Source organism: Acipenser ruthenus, chromosome 2 (genome assembly GCF_902713425.1).
Source record: "Acipenser ruthenus chromosome 2, fAciRut3.2 maternal haplotype, whole genome shotgun sequence".
Lineage (NCBI taxonomy): Eukaryota > Metazoa > Chordata > Actinopteri > Acipenseriformes > Acipenseridae > Acipenser > Acipenser ruthenus.
The window spans coordinates 30833834-30851476 of record NC_081190.1 but is presented as its reverse complement, the minus strand read 5'-3'; the positions used below and the strand labels follow the sequence as shown (position 1 = coordinate 30851476).

Sequence of the window (17643 nt, the reverse complement as noted above, 5' to 3'; positions counted from 1 at the left end):
CAATGTTTTGTCAAATAATCTCTGCCATTATTGACACAACACATCGAATCAGAATCAGATGCTTAAATGACTCATTTGCATGTTAGCTTCAGATTTAAATGGCAAAAGATTTACTTTTTCAGAATTTATTGTTGAACAATTTTTTTTTTTTTTAGCTAAATCTTGAATCGGCAATTTCATAGAGAATTGTGAGGGTCTGGAACCAACTCCCCAGTAATGTTGTTGAAGCTGACACCCTGGGATCCTTCAAGAAGCTGCCTGATGAGATTCTGGGATCAATAAGCTACTAACTAACAACCAAATGAGCAAGATGGGCCGAATGGCCTCCTCTCGTTTGTAAACTTTCTTATGTTCTTCTTAAGTGTAACAAAAGATATTTAAAGACTGAAGCATTTTTGTTCCAGATTTAATAGGCATATTGACTTTAAATGTTGAATTTGTGATACGCGTTTTCAGTATTTATAAATGATATCTGACAGTACACATTTCAAAACTAGCAGCTAGACAACACACATTATGTATTTACTCACATGTTTAATCACCCAATATTAGTTTGTTGCACTCTTAAATCAAGAGAGCCATATCATCTGATCTTAGTAACAGTTTGAACACTGCCAGGTCTGAAGTCTACAGGATGCTGAAAGGTCTTATTAAGTATCAGAACCAGATTGCACACCTCATAATCGTAGCTAGTATTTCAGTTGGAAAAAATCAAATCCTACAACTTACTAGGTTTACCACTGACAGGGATGTGTACCACTAACGCAAAATGATCACTGATGCTTTGGGCTGACAATATGCAGTCTGTCGAAGGTGTGCATTGGCTTGTGAAAAGTCAGCTCTGCTTTAATAAATCTATATGTTTCAGTTATTGGTTACACATTGCAGTTTTAAATTTCTTTTTGGCATACCAGTGGTATCATGTTGGTACAGTGGGCAGTGGGGGCTGGGGGATAAAGACATAATGAAGAGTGCTAGTTCATAAAGCACGCTTTTATGTCACACAGTTGAATTGTGGAACATGGGTATTTGAGTTTTCATAAACCACTTTCTCAAATTTGAAAGTGTATATTTGTTACCAGCAGTTGTGCCAGCTTCAAAACTGTTTCAGGGTGATTATGTCGTATTGACATCTGCTTGGATGAGCTACTGAAGGCTGTATTTGCCATCCCAGAATCTGATAAAAACGTTCACGCAAGCGCACGGTTGGAGGTATTTGGCGCATGCGCAGTTTAGGTGCCCAGTTGTGTTTATGCGCTGTAACGAGCTCAGAGTAATGGCGGCGGACAGGCCGTAATGAGCTAGCGAAAATAGTCAGGAAACTAAATAGAGAGCTTTGTCACGAAATTGAGGAAAGATATACTGCAAAAACAACAACTAGATCACCGCAAACATGCAGATCACACTGAAAACCCTGCAGCAGCAAACCTTCAAAATTGATATCGACGGAGAGGAGACGGTGAGAAGGGGGGAAGAGGGAGGACACAGTGTAGTTGGTTTGGGGAGGGATGATGATAAGTTAATGTTAACAAAAGAGTCTTTAAAATGCAAAACTTCTGGTCAGCTAATAAGATGTAACAGTTAAGTATTTTGTATTTAAAGCAGGCTTAAATGAGTATTAATTTACTCGTGTCACATGGACGGTCACTCCTTCGTAGTGCTTTTCATCCATGGAAGCTAACCTGAAAACCCTACTGTTGCAAATCTTTGTTTTTATCACATTGTGTTTTTTTATATATAAAGTAGAAATGAAAGCAGAAGAAACGCTTGTTGATGCCTCAGTAAACCGTTTTAGTCACGACTACAACGATATGTTTCTGTTCAGTACTAACATTCAATCACAGAAATCGTGACATAAGACAACTGTACATTTGATTTTTTAGTTGGGAGAAACACATGTTCGTTAAAGTTTGTCATTAAAAAAAACGGCCTAATTGATTTTTCTCTTGTTTTAAGAATGCATCCGAAGTGTAAATGCACCAGGGGTGCAGCTACGGATATTCTGCCAGGCCTCATGAATTAGCTAGTCACATGAATCATAATGTTAATTTTCTTTGTATATTTGATTCCAGTAAACCGCTTACAGATGTGAAATACTCATTTAAAAATAAATTCTACATGCTTGGAAGGAGTGGTGGTGAAGTTTAGGCTATATCATAAACTAATACCTTGAGCTTTCATTGTTGTTTTGGAAACTGCTATATAATTAAGCCTGCTTTAAAGGCTATGGCTATTTTGTATACTCAGATAAATACAGCTGTTATTATTATTATTATTATTATTATTTATTTATTTCTTAGCAGACGCCCTTATCCAGGGCGACTTACAATCGTAAGCAAATACATTTCAAGTATCACATTTCAACTGTTATATCGAAGTTAAAATAAATCCAGTAAACTGACCTAAAATTTAGCAGCAAAGGCATACAGCTCAGGTAGCACATTGCCTATTTACTGTTTGATATTATTATTATTATTATTATTATTATTATTATTATTATTATTATTTAAGAAGTGCATTTTAAATGTAACTGGCATTGCTTCCCAATACACTAGCGTACTCTGTATTTGTGAAGTCTGGGCATGTGTTTATTCTGAAAGATGGCAAAATCTATTCTGGAACCTATAAGGTTGTCAAGAGAAGTAATTTAGGCCTATTGTTTGGTGATAAAAGCACGTTTTATTTCTATTAATCTTTCCAGCTAGTGTAGCAGGTAATCTGCAAAAAGGAACAACAGCTATGCTGAGCTCCACTGTATTGTGAGGGCAGTGATATTTAATGAATTAAAGGGTGGGCTCAATAAATTGCTTTCCATTCAAATACAATATATATGTGACACAATAAATTAAATGGTTTTCCTTGTGATGTCTGTCCAAATGTTAAAGAACAATTAAATGGCCAATTTGAATATGGTATATATCTTGCTGACACACAGGCATGTTGTACCGTATAAACTAAACATTCAGAAAGTGCTTCAAGAGCTTATCAGTTTTACACCAGGAGATTAAAATCCTTGATCTTGTGCAATTGCACTCTTGTGTACAGTGAACCACACTATTCCATTCATGTACACAGTCTGTGGCTCCCTTTTCATTTATTTGATGATGGTGCTGTATACCCATTGCCAGGAATATGGCAGATGTGGATTCTATTTTTGAGAAAGATGTGTATGATGTAACAGGATCAAACCCAGGTCCTGTTGGCTGCAGTCTTGACACTCTGCCAATTGAGCAAGGGGTCATTTGGATGCCTGGATTCACGCCTGGTCACTTCCGTACTAAAGCACTGTTGAGTACACAGCTGTTGTGTCTGCTTTCGCTGCAATATGTATGGCAGTATCACAGAAAGCAGCAATCAAAGGTGGTAAGATTTAGAGATAGTCAGCGATTGAGATCCATGATCCAAGGAACACAGCCTGTCCTAGTATTAATACAGAGGCTGGGAGTTGTTAATCAGTTTTAAAAGTACCTTTTCAACCAGAAACTTGGTTAGTTTGCATATCCCATAAAGCAAACTTTTTTTTTGTTTTTTTTTTCTACATTTAAAAATCGGACTCTGGGGAATGGGTCACCTCTGAGTAATTTATCTGTGAATTCACTTAAACTTTCCCAAGGGTTATAATTGTTTGTATTGGCAAAACATTTTCACTATGTACAAAAGGAAAAGCAGACTAAATTCTGAAATACTGTGTAATCAATTTTGAATTAGATTCTGGCAGCTATCCCTACATTGTAGTTGCAGATCTATCTATCAATGCATGTCATTTTGATTTTTGCTGGACGCAAACAATGAAACATTAAATTCAGAACTTTGATATTTGGTCAAGACATATCGCAACGGGGCGGGGCGGGGCGGGGGGTAAATATAAGTTTTATAAAATATTATCCATGAAATGTGGAAGGATAGGCACTATACAATGCTCAGTGCAGCTGCTACATTTGTCACCAGCAGGGCTTACATCTCCCAAACTTTCCTCTGGTACAGCCACCTACTGTCTTGCAATCCATCCTGTTTTGTTGGACCACTGTGGCTAAGTAACTTTATAATTGCCTTGAATCCATAGTACGTGCCCAACTTCTGGTTTGGGCCAGCTTTAATGTAACCTGAACTAGTTCCATACATTTTTTCCATTATCATTAGGTCTCAAATGTGCAGTTTTGAAAGAAACACATGTTACAGCAAATGTTTTCATTTTAAATCCTGATATCTGGTACTATATTCCATTAAAGAAATCTTACAAGCCGTGTTTGACTGTCTTGCACTTCCTGGGTCATCTCAACCAAAGCTGCTTCCCCTTTTGACTGACATGCTTGTGTTTTTCTATCTTATTTTTTATTAGGTAAAGGCACTAAAGGAAAAAATTGAAACAGAAAAGGGAAAAGATGGTTTTCCAGTAGCTGGACAAAAACTGATATATGCAGGTATGTAAAAAAAAAAAAAAAAAAAAAAAATTCTCAGTATTTAGGATGAACATGGTCTTTTCATGTTTGGATATCTGTTTAAGATTCAGACAAGTATTTGAATTGTCATTCATTTTCAAAACTTTATCAAAGCCATTATATGTAACACTGTATTAAAGTTAGAAAATATTCCAGAATAGGATGTAAAGGCCTTATTTTACCCTAGTGAATTAACTACAAAACAAAGGATGCCATACCGTAGTTACGGTTTCAAAAACATTCTTGTCTCTTTCAGGTAAAAACAGTATTTTTTTTATTTTAATCCCTGCCATTACCGTGTCTTCGCAATAGACCATAGACAAAGTGGCCACAGACACATTTTCATAATAACGTTACTTTTTAACTTTCAACACTTCAAATAAAATAAATGTGGAAAAGGAGCCGTTGTACAATAAAAAATACAATATTTACCCCTCATAACAAATTATAATTGCATCATGAAAGAAAACTAAAACGCTGATCACTGTACGGGTCATTTCTTTTGCAAATTTAGTGACATAACTGACTTGTATCATTTTGCAGACAGAAACGAACCCTGATTGATTCGCTTCCCAAATCTAAAGCAGCACCGGGAACGTCACATATATGTAGAGATCACTATTTGGTAGCTAGTGTTGCATGCACAGCCTAATCTGGATGCTGTTTAAAATGCTGCCGTTTTTTGACATCGAAGATTAAACGGGGGACAAAGAGTGGCGCATAAATTATTGGTGCAAGGCAAAACGTTGTGATACTAAATTCTCATTTTTATCAATTGTGTAATCTCTAGTGGCAAGGACATGTTTGTTTTTTTGTATTTATGTTTTTCCGGTGTATGATGTATATTTCATTTAAATATATAAGTTAATGTTAGTTATAGATTTCTTTCTTACATTATGCAGTTGCTGTCAACTTTACTACAAAGACCTCTTCTTTTTTAAGTTTGTTTTTGAAGTTTTAAAAAAAGAGATAAAAGGTGATTCATTTTTACAGCATTGAAAGCAACATTCCTCTGGTTTGGAAAGTGCATGAATTATGAAGTGCATGGATGACATTGTCATTGACCATCATCCTTCATTTGGGTAGAAGTATTTTCATTATTGTGGCCACAATGGTTGCCCTGCGAACACTCACACGTGCAGTCCGAAGCCATCTCTGTTGTCTAGTAATAGTACCGTTTTGTGTTGTCTGGAGTGATATCAACATCACAGAAGTTGCTCTGCAGTTGGCAGCAAGTTAAAGAAGATCCATTCTAGCTAAAGTAAACCAATTTCTGGGAAGGTGTCTCTTTCATTTGTAGCTGATGATACAACAATCAGAAGTAGAGCTGTGTGACTCATTCATCTCCACGTGGTGAGAATAGGTTGACTCATTCAGCTTGCAGTAATTGGGCTCATTAATGAAGTATTCTGAGTTGCTGTTAACAAATAGTGGAGCAAAATGTTAATATGACCAAATGATGACAAACGCTAAATAATTCAGGGTTTGCTTGACTACTATCCTTTTTCTTTTCTTCAGGTAAAATCCTGAATGATGACACAGCTCTCAAAGAGTATAAAATAGATGAGAAGAACTTTGTGGTGGTCATGGTGACAAAGGTAAGAGCAAGGTGGCCTGTATCACATATTGATGATTATTTTGGAATTGGAAGGCACTAGATGTGATAGTCTAGTGCTGTGCAGTTACAGTTGATCAGCATTATACCATTGTTACATTAGTGAAAGCCTTCACTTGTTGGTATTAACCCCTTTGCAGCCTCCTCCTGGCTATGTTCGAGTCCCCTGGTGGTCTTTGGGGAGCATGTTCTATTTTGCGCTATGTGTCCCTGTAGTTATGTAACAACAGCATTCCGTCATTAAACTGCACCAAACTTCATATAGAGACAGTCAAGCCCTTTGTGAACCTGGCAGACTTGTCTCTGTTTACTTATGCAGCTTGATTGACATGCTGTTAGTTTTGATTGGTGGTGCAACTGTCACTTTTGCACACCCACATTCCTAGGTCGCCTGCACAGTTTATTTCTTTTTTTGGCCCAACAAAAACTTTGTATTTTCTATTTCGAAACATCTAATACATGCAAGTAATTTATTTTGTGATATTCTAAACTTCAGAAATCTGTTTATTTCAAAGTATATCTCTTTATAAACGGTATCCCACATAGTCATTTCTGTTTATTTACTGTATATATTCTTTGTTTATTATGTTATATTATGTAATCTGTGAAAATAGTAACTATTTGATTTCATACTGGTATTTAAAAAAAAATGTATTCATTGTTAGTGAGTGACAATCTACGGACATATACATGTCAAACGCAGATAGAATGGATGGACATATAATGTAATAATAAAATGTGCCTTAAGTAGGTGATTACTTTATGTAAATATAACTATGAGTGTTTGCTAATGTAAGGGGTGACTTTTTTTTTTACTTAAGCTCATTTTATCAGTTAATGTTTGTATTGTTATGCAAATTATTGAATTTTTCATTGTAAGTGTATTTTACCATGTTGTGAAGTTGGTTATGTTGAGTGTAAAAACTATAGGTTTAGTAATTTTAAATTGAGAAATAAAATCCCTTTAGCTTATCCCAGGGTACCTAATGTAACAGTTTATTTAAAAAAAAAAAAAAAAAAAAAAGTTATGATGTTGAAACAATACTTCCAAAAGATAGAATATATACAAAAATTAATGTGTTTAAATATTTTCACTTTTTAAATATTTTGATCTTTTTAAAAAAAAAAATAAATACAGCATTTTGTAGGATGAACATACAAGTCTTCTGGCAAGGGACTGGCAATAAAAAAAATAATCTACTCCCTCAACTTTTCTTTTTTTTATAGCCCTTTAAAGACATGCTAAATGCTAAGAATTTGGTAATTAAATCAAATAAAATAGTGATTCTTTCCTGTCATCTCCAAAAAGACACTGCTGATAAAATTCTCAAAAAGATTCTTAATGTGGTCTATCTCAGCAAGTATATACACTGATATTCCAATTCTGTTGTTCATGGATATTTGAACATACATAATTTAGAGACTTACGTGGTTACCAAAAACATTGATGTCAGAATTGTAGTGTACAAAGTTTGTGGGTTGCTGGTGGATCAAAAGCCATTCATTAAGTCAAAGGGTTTAACTTTTTAAATAAGGCTATTTAATATTCAGATGTCACCTGATGAAAAATTTTATGTTCTACTTATTTAGCCTAAAGCAGCCCCTACAGCTGCCCAGCCTGCCACTGCCACAAGCACCACAGCTTCCAGCACTACGTCTTCAACCTCTGCTCCAGCACCAACCCCAGCGACACCAGCAGCTCCTGCTGCATCTGAAACTGCACCGGCCAGTGTTGCAAAAGAGGAGAAACCCACCGAGAAGGGAGATAGCAAACCTGCTACAACTGCAGCACCTGCAACATCTCCTCTTGGGTATATAGCCTCTATTTTCTATGCCTTTGAAGTGTCCCCAAATGAATTTGATCTGTAACCTTGTTTTGTTTCATCAGTACATAAAACATCTTGGTAAGTGATTATTTTACTGAAATAGTTTGGTTCTACTTCTGAAGCTCCCTATTAATTTAAAGAATCTATCTGCTAAGGTTGGGATTGCAAGAGGTTTAGTGCCCAGTTTACACAGAGAACACAGCAAAACTAGATGTTTAGCTATCTGTAAACTCATACTGGATTTTCTTCTTTTGTAGTACATCAAGTCTGTCTGCAAATGTAAACATTTTTGAAGAGGCTACTTCTGCACTTGGTAAGATGTGTGATCTGTTTTCCCTTTTGAGTGCTTAATGTACAGTATGTGGTGTGATCTGATATTAAATGGTTTCAAACCTTCTGTAAGATCTGTTCACTCCATTTGCAAAAAAAAAAAGTTACACTAATTGTTGTAGGAAAGTGGCCAAAAACAAGAGATTTTCTATACATTGGTATAGTTAAATTGTTACTAGCATGAAGTTGGTTTAATAAAACTTTAGATTGTGGTTCAATGCACATTTAATTTTATTTTCTGTTTACATAATCGATTTAATATTGGTGTTTTTATATATGCAGTGACGGGGCAGTCCTATGAAAACATGGTGTCAGAGATCATGTCGATGGGCTATGAAAGAGAGCAGGTTGTTGCAGCATTGAGAGCCAGCTTTAACAATCCTGACAGAGCAGTTGAATACCTCCTAACGGTAGGTGATTCTAATCAGCCCTTATAAATGGTACTGGTGAAGGATCAAGAATATGTATGTAGCACATACATTTTTATATACACGTAAGATGAATGCAGGTCATGATCAACTTTTTTTATACTGATGGCTCCACTTTTATATTTACGTATTAACCCTTTGCGGTCCTATGTCGGACCTGGTCCGACATTGCAATTATTCCTATCCGGTCCAATGTCGAAACTGTCCGACATCATCAAAAAGACGCAAAAAACAGGTTTCTAGTCGTTTTTTCTCCGGAAAAAGCCGAGAAAACCATTCAGTGGTCGAATGGGAGCGACAGGAGCCGAGACAAGCCGAAAAAACAAAAAAAAAAAAAAACAGGACGTATCTCATGAATAGTCATACTTGCCCCTGGCATCAGATAACGGCGGCCATAAGGAAACATGCTGGCTGCAAGTGCATCAGCGCTCAGAGAATATCAGGGGCATTTGCAGAGCTTTTTTCAGATGTTATAGTAATAAAATAATGACTTGGATCGCATTATTGAAGCGTTTGGTGATAAAACGAGTGATCAGGAGATGATTGATCGGTATGTACGACTATTATTATTATTATTATTATTATTATTATTATTATTATTTATTTCTTAGCATATGTGAAAGCTATAGCGAACGAAAGGGTGGGGCGGGGCTGGAGATGCCTAGTGAGTGCTTTGTTGATTTGCAGGGCCTTTTAAACCCGTTTGACTGTGGGGGAAAAAAAATACTTTTAAACAGCGCGTCTAAAATTAACTGCGCGTGTGAATTAATTAGACCTGACGTGCCTTACGCGAGATTAATAAATGGACCGCAAAGGGTTAAAGAAATACTCAAGTCATTTTTTAACAAAAAAATAACTTTACTTTAAAGTTTTAAAACAAATTTTAATGTTAAATTGCTGTAGTTAAATTTCTGCTACAAAACTTGTTGAGAAAATAAAAAGTTTCCATCAATTTGAAAAACAAAATATTACAGCAGAATGTTTATTATACCACACTAATGAACTGGTCTGGCTTTGAAATCTGCATTTGCAAATGAAAAAGGTGCTATACATTGTACAACAAATTAGAGACAGGGAGTTGTTTTAATAAATTTGCACACACCTACATACATAATGCAATATTGAACGTGTAAATAAATTGAAAAATATGTTAATGTACAGCAAGTTATTTTAACAAGAAGGAAGTTCGCTAGTCAGTGTACTGTTAACAGCAACACGACTACATACTTATTTTATTACAGTATCTGAGTTAAACAGAACAGCAAGGCAGACATGTTGCAGATATGAAGATTTACATTTTAAATCAGCAATGTTTATTAGGCAGTCAGACATTGTCTCGATCTACATAAGAAAATTCACAATTCAAATTTCCTCTTGTGGAGGTATTTAATCAATTTAATCACAATGCATACTGTATGTTCTACTTCGTAAAGATTCTAGTGATTCCACTAAAAACAAGTTAAAAAAAAAAAAAAAAATGGTGAAATTGTGCTTTGTGTGCCAACAGACTGATTTTCAAGAGGCAAAATGAAAACTAGGTTGCGAAGGGGGGTAGGGTATCTACAGTAATACAGTACAGTTTAAACATGCTATTTAAAACAGAATTTGATTTATATTTTCCCCGGGATATTTGGCAGCTTAAATATACATAATAATAAAGTTGCATTCTTACTGTTCATAAGCCACTTCTCTCACGTGGTTTTTTAAGAAAATATTCTATAGTAGAAAGGTATAATCTTTATGCAGCTGTATTTTCTTTGATGCAGTAGCAATACGGTATGATCTTGGCAAAACCGAACATGCAACACAATTGTTTTGTTTAGCACTGGGACAAATTGCACAGGTTGAATTAAAACGTATTCTATACACGTCACAGAATTTATAAATGACAGTATAGAAACTACCATGCAAATGAAACCACTGCATAAATGAGGCGTGAAGTAAATAAAAGCACAAATTACTATACTTTCTTCAAATTAGTGTTTTTTTATTTTCCTGGAGGTATCTGCTGTTTGCACAAAATTTCACCCGGGGTTCATGCTGTACTGTAATCCTAGAGTTTATGCACATGCTGCCGGAGCCCCTGAGTCTCTCAGCTACTACTGCTACGACAACATCGTAAAATATTTTTATTCTCGATTGTTTTAAATGTGGCATTCTATAAGTTAGAGGTTTATTTAAGGTTTGCCATCCGACATCAGTTAGCAAAAGCATAATACAGTAAATGCTGTCTCTTGCAGCAGGTGCTGATATGATCAGCGATAGTTTGAAACCATGAACCGCCCACCCTTGCATAGTATTGCTTAGTGCCAATTGGTTGAAATGCTAAATGCCAGCACCCGCACGGCAATTGGCTGAAACAGTTGCTGCATCACTGTCTTGCTCATTCATAAACTAAAATTATCGGGAAACTAACAAAACTCCAAAATGCCAGTGCAGGTCACCGCTGGACAAACGGTGAATACAAAAACGCGCCGATACCGTGAACTCGGTAATCATGGTACAGAAAAATGGTTGCGGTTTCAAAACCGTCGCAGTTTATACCACGGTTTACCGTAAAACCGATATACCATGACATCCCTAATCTCAATCACGTTTTAGTAATTAAAAATATCTAGTAGTCTACATGTGTTCATGCTGACTGTTATTTGTTCAGTAACCTTTTCACAGTGTGGTTTTATTCAAAGCCTGCTTTCTGACTTTGTTAGAGAAAAGAGCACCGTGCCTATGTTATTATAATATGCTGAAAGTAATCGAACTGCATCCAGTTGTTTGATTTCTTCATCTCGTCATTCAACAGCAAACACTATTCTCTTTTTATTTTATTTTTTTACTTTACTGTACTAAATTTAAATGGGTAGATTGAATGTACGAGGAAGTACTTCATCTACATTGATGGAGGGAGAGTACTAGAACAGAGATTTTTTGTCAAGCAGAAAAAAGATAAAATATGTGAACTGTATTTATGTATTTTCCGTCGGTGATTTGGAACTGTGATTAAACTTGGTTTGAACGTTAACATTCACGGTCCATTACCAGAGATTAAGGCTCCCATATTGATCAGTCAGGTTAAAGAAAATCTCTGATCCATGTTTCTAGTAATTTTATAATGCCCCAATGTTGATAAAGCAACTACAATATAGTAAACACACTCCATCCGAGATGATATTTTCACATATCTGATGGACTCCTGTAATCGGTTGCATCGGTTATGATAGGTTCTACTGTTATTCCCAAATAAATATTTAAAACACAAGTAAATCACTTGACCTGCTCCTTCTTTATTTGCAGACCAGTCTTATTTTTAGGCTGCAGTGCCATCGGTGTAACATTCTACTATTTCTTCCACTCTTGATACTTAAGCTAAAATTTACATTTCCTTGCGCAGCATAGTCATGTGTAGCCTCATTTCCCCTCTCTGTTCCAGCTGCAATCTGAACCAGATTAACCTCTAACCCCTTCTGAAGCATTAGTATAAATTGGAGTGTGAAGGAAGAAAGTCTTGTTTTGATATACTGCTGTTAGCATGGATACAGAATCTAATATGGCAGCCTGTATTTTTGTTTGATGAGAATTATGATATATGTCATCAGTAATGAAGTGTTTTGTTTTAAGTAGACCCAAATAACCCTCAGTTTCAATGCAGCATACTCCTCCTCCCCATCTTTTTTGCCCAGTTTGTGCATTTTGGCTTATTGAATCACTCTTTCAATCTGAGGGTCACGGACCAAATAAAACAAATTGTTTCATAATGGTATCTAGGAATTTTCTTTGGGTCTTGTAATCCGTATTGTTCAAAATTGTTGGTACAAAAAGTGCAGAGTTTGTGACTTGGCGTGTTTTACATCGGATTCCCCTCCCAGGGTATTCCAGTGGAGAGAGAGAGTCATTCAATTGCTGATCCTGTTGTGCCACAAGCAGGCAGTACCCCTCCTGCTGCTACTACAGGGCCATCATTAACTCCCACTTCAGGTTTGACACAACCTGCTGCATCAGCCACAGTCCCTGGAGGTAAGTAGCAAGAGCAATAGGTAACCCAAGACATTTATCCTGGTTTTCCATCAAAGCACAAGCTTCACCCAAGTGCTAGACTATATATAAATTATTGTAGTTCAATTAAATATTTGTCTAAGGACCCATATGCAAGAAAGAGTGCTCTGGGCATTCAGTAATTTGAGGATATTCAAGATGTAGTTACCCACTTGATTTTGGATACAGATTATGATTGTAGATTGTTGCCATGTAAGCCCATAAGAAATAAATCAGTGTTTTCTTTTCTCCACTAGATGCCACTGTGTTCTTAATATTCAAGTGTTAATTTCTGACCCTAGTCTCTTGTGTGTGGGTATTTAACAACATGACCTATTTATGTATTGGTGTGCTACACTGAGCTGGGGTGTGATGTCAATAGGCACTTTGACAGCTAGAGTGACTATAGACCCAAGGGTTTAATAAAATATTTTATTGCAATAGTTAGTAGTTGAAGAATGCCTCCTAGTTGTATAGTGGCAAGCAGGTTTTGTGGGTGTTCATTTTGAGAATGTAAACAAACTATTATCAGTATGGTCAGTTTGAGTAAGTATAGAGTATACAGAAGGACAAACTATCAATGAATGTGGAAAATGCAACTCCTGATTTTTAAAAATCAAAGGCTTGTATAGGAATGCTGAAATAAATCCTCAAAGTGCTGACATGTTAATCTATGTAGGACACTTCTCATAAAGCGTGTATTAAATAGTTTTACAAGTTTTTGAATGGCACCGCTTAAGGTGTAACATTTGCTGTTTATTTTGAAGGACAATTAAAGATGGAGCCCTTATAGATGAAACTGAAATTAAAGCTTCCAATATGAAAGTCCCCTTCAGCTCAATTACAATTTAAACTTGTTCTTGAGGAAGTTAAGGAGTTTTAGTTGTACTCTTTAGTATGCTGTTCAGAACACGGAAGTATGTTTATTAGACAGTTGACTTCTAAAACTAGTTTTATACTAGTTTCCTAGCTTCAGTTTCTGTTCTGGTACAAGAATTACATTTGTGTGATGCTTTCACCCTCAATTCAAGCAGAAGTGAACTGATTTTTTAAGATGAAGTTTTGTAACAGGCAGAATGAGAGACTGACAGAGTTTTAATCTTTAGAAAAGAGTTAATCATAAATGTACACACAACCCGTTACAATGGAGTAAACCCCTATAATGTTTGGATTGCCCTGAGTGGATGGGGACGGGAACAGGAACGGCCCAAGAACAACATTGATGATAATGGTCAAGCATTATTTTTATCATAAATGATTGTTTTGACTAATTATTTGGTTCCAACCCACCAAACTGAACTTGATTTACTTTGGTACCACCGGTTTCTTTTTAGCCAACCCCCTTGAGTTCTTGAGGAATCAGCCTCAGTTCCAGCAGATGCGACAGATTATTCAACAGAACCCATCCCTCCTACCAGCCTTATTGCAACAGATAGGGAGAGAGAACCCACAGTTGCTGCAGGTAATTTTTGTTTTCTTTTATTGAGGCCAAAATATAAACTGAATACTGATGGTTTACCTTATTTTTTATATTTCATTTTTACGCTCAGTTTTTATTGAAAATGTGTTTTGTTAATAAACCGTTCTGTAGATGTGTGATGGCGGATTTGAAAAGTTAAGCTCAACTACTACTGTGCAACCTGCCGTATGAAATAAGTGTTTGGCATTCAGATTAGTCAAGCTAATCATAGCCTGTGCTCATATACTTGTGACTATGTCCCTTGTGACATATTTGGCCTCTAAGACAAGCTATAGGAGGCTGTGTGGTCCAGTGGTAAAAGAAAAGGGCATGTAACCAGGAGGTCCCCGGTTCAAATCCCACCTCATCCACTGACTCATTGTGTGACCCTGAGCAAGTCACTTAACCTCCTTGTGCTCCATCTTTCGAGGTGAGACGTAGTTGTAAGTGACTCGGCAGCTGATGCATAGTTCACAAACCCTAGTCTCTGTAAGTCACCTTGGATAAAGGCGTCTGCTAAATAAACAAATAATAATAATATGTGGCCCAAAACTCAGATTCAGGTTTATGTTCGGAACCCAGATAGAACTGAATAATTTTTTCAATTTTCAGAAATTAGGAATTACTGGGAAATAAGTTTTCTTTTTTATTACAGGATGCGCAGTAAATGCCATGTGCGAGCTATTCCCCTTTGTTTTCTATGGTTATCGCTAGCAACTAAAGAACTGTTGTATTATCCTTTCTGTTATAGCAAAATCTAAGTCAAATTATCAATTTTATTGTATATTACAGGCTGAAAACTAATGTTCAAGAAAATCGATTGAATAATGGAAGTGGATTAAGTGCCTCTGTAGAGCAGTACTGGTTATTTTGTTGGTGGTGTGTTTTTTTAGCAAATCAGCAGTCACCAGGAGCAGTTTATTCAGATGCTCAATGAGCCAGCACAGGAAGCAGCTGGACAAGGAGGAGGGCTGGCAGAAGCGGGAGGTGGACCGATGAACTACATTCAAGTAACGCCTCAGGAAAAAGAAGCTATTGAACGGGTATACTTTTCTCTCTCTGTTAGCTTTGTGGTTTTATTTTGTTTGTGTTTTTTTGTTGTAAACCTCTACCCAAGAGCACCCATTATAATCCTCATCATTCTTTATTCAGAGTAAGTTCTTTTTAAGTATGTTTTTGAGAGGGAGAAACACTGATTAAGTGCTAATCTCCCTGATTGCCAGGAACAAGTTTTAATGGATTGCAGGAGGACCCTGATGCATAAGGACTGATCTGCAGCAGGCTAAAGCATGTGTATTGGAGTTAGACTGTATTTCAACATATAAATTAGTACTTTTGTTTGTTTGAAATGAACGATTTAGCACTGCTTCCAGAGCTTAGGTTTGCCGTCATCTGGTAATCCCTTTTCTTTTTTTTTTTTTTAAAACAAGTAAAACTTTGCAAGAGTGCACCCATACTTTTGCTTAGAAAAGAGGGTCATAGAAAATAAGAGAATTTCAGGTAACCAGATGAAGATTACTAGATAAGCATGGGGGAGATCTGTTTTAATAGTCTAAACCGCATCTGATTACTTTTTTCCTACATTAATCCCATTGGTTTCAGTCAAGGGTAATTGTTTTTGACCCATATTGATATAATGCAATAAAACAGTGGAAATTCTAGAAAAGCCATAATGTGTCACTCAGGGGCTCCAGTAACTTTGTGAAGCTTCATTTCTGCAAGGCTATAATACCCTGCCCCCCCTTTCATATTCAGAAATTCAAGGTTGAACCCACCACATTGAAATTAGACAAAAACCCATACCTTTAATAGGCAAGTAATAGAAGGGTTTTGTGGGTTTTGATTATTTTTATTTTTCCTCTTTCAGCTAAAAGCATTAGGATTCCCTGAAGGACTTGTTATTCAGGCTTACTTCGCTTGTGAGAAGAATGAAAACTTGGCGGCAAACTTTCTTCTACAGCAGAACTTTGATGATGACTAAGTGGAGAGACATCAGCTCTTTGCTTCAAACTTTTCCTTTCTGATTTAATGTTGTATTGAAAATACAGGCCTTTACTTTTCCTAGAATTACAATACATCTTCATGGTAACACTGGATGAACAATTCAATGAAAATAATTAAACTGTTTCTGAGCAGCTGTAATGATAATACAGTATTGCTGTTTCAGAAACAGGAAATGAGTGTGCAACCTGTTCATTATTCACATAGCTGACACAAAAATTATTGTTTTCATCAAAATGAAAGTAATGCTGTTTTAAAAGGTCGATCACTGAATATGTGATGCCCTGTTTGTTGGTTGCAAGTTATTGTACAATGGCATACACATACAAGTCCTGTTCCTGTTTACATATTTTATTTTGGTTAAATGCTAGGGATCCCAGTACTGTTTACTCCAATGAAATCAAATGAGAGTAAAAAGATTTTAAAACAAACGTGGCCTGTATTAATTTTCTGAATGTGTGAAATGGTTTTAATTTCAGTGGTTTATTATTATTATTTATGTGTTTGAAATGCAGTGGCTGTAAATCCATTCTACCACTTCCTATTGTTTCTATGTGGCTGATGGTGGGGTGGGCCTCAAGGAAATGCTGTGTTTGTGTTTATACTTAAGCTGAACTCTCCAACTGTTTGAGCAGAAAACAATTAAAAAGGCCTAATTAAGGGTTTAGTAAGTAACTGAGTTCAGTTGGAATGCAAACCAGAAGACACGGGTCCCCGAGGACCAGGGTTGAGAACCACTGCGCTGGGTTCTAGTCCTGCGGTGGCACTGGTCAGGTAACTTGTTCTCATTACCACCCACCATTACAATTAGAAATGGGCAACATGACAGACAATCAGATTTCACAAAGGGTGGTGGAGCTGTAAAAGGCTTTGTTTTGACCAGCACGGAGATTGTTTTGGGAGAATTGTATTTTGCTTAACTGTAAACATAGATGGTATCAAAATTTGCATTTTTTTTATTAGTATTTTCACTCTTCACAAGTTCACTGCACATTCATAGCACTTTCAACCAGTTTCATCGAAAGATCTCAAGCGCAAAAATCAAGTTGGTTTCAGATATCTAGTATATACCTTTTTGATATGGCCGTTTCTGTATTGAACACTGCATGCAAGCGATATGTGCCACATATACGGTTATTCTTGATAATGCATCTACTGTACAGAGACTACCCATTGCTGTATTCCATGAATTCATAATTATGGTTCTTCAGGTCTTTATTCAAACCAGGTCATATTAAACCTGTGTTGGATCAGTTTATCATAATGTATATTGTGGGTTGTGCGTCACTGAACACTAATTGAAGGATTCTATTATGACACAAGTGCTACTTTGTATTAAAGTGCAGTCAATGCAAGAAGCATCTAAAGCCCCTTTCACATCGGCGCTCTTACCCGGGTTTTGGCTACACAGGTTACAATCCTGCGTAGTGTGAAACCATGCAGCCAGGTTGACACTGACCTGGGTTGAGTAAGACAAAATGCATGATGAGCCATCCTAAGTGGACGAAATAACATG

At 36.4% G+C, this 17643-nt stretch overlaps 1 protein-coding gene across 1 annotated transcript; it reads left to right on the top strand.

Annotated features, from left to right (window-relative positions):
• Positions 1-1209: 1209 nt before the first annotated feature.
• On the top strand, positions 1210-16558 carry LOC117973027 (UV excision repair protein RAD23 homolog B-like). Its single transcript, XM_058993834.1, has 10 exons — positions 1210-1459; positions 4340-4421; positions 5958-6037; positions 7645-7865; positions 8138-8193; positions 8493-8620; positions 12502-12649; positions 14002-14129; positions 15020-15169; positions 15994-16558. The coding sequence occupies exons 1-10, from the start codon at positions 1394-1396 to the stop codon at positions 16105-16107; spliced, it is 1173 nt and encodes a 390-aa protein (XP_058849817.1). The 5' UTR covers positions 1210-1393; the 3' UTR covers positions 16108-16558.
• The last annotated feature ends 1085 nt before the right edge of the window (positions 16559-17643 follow it).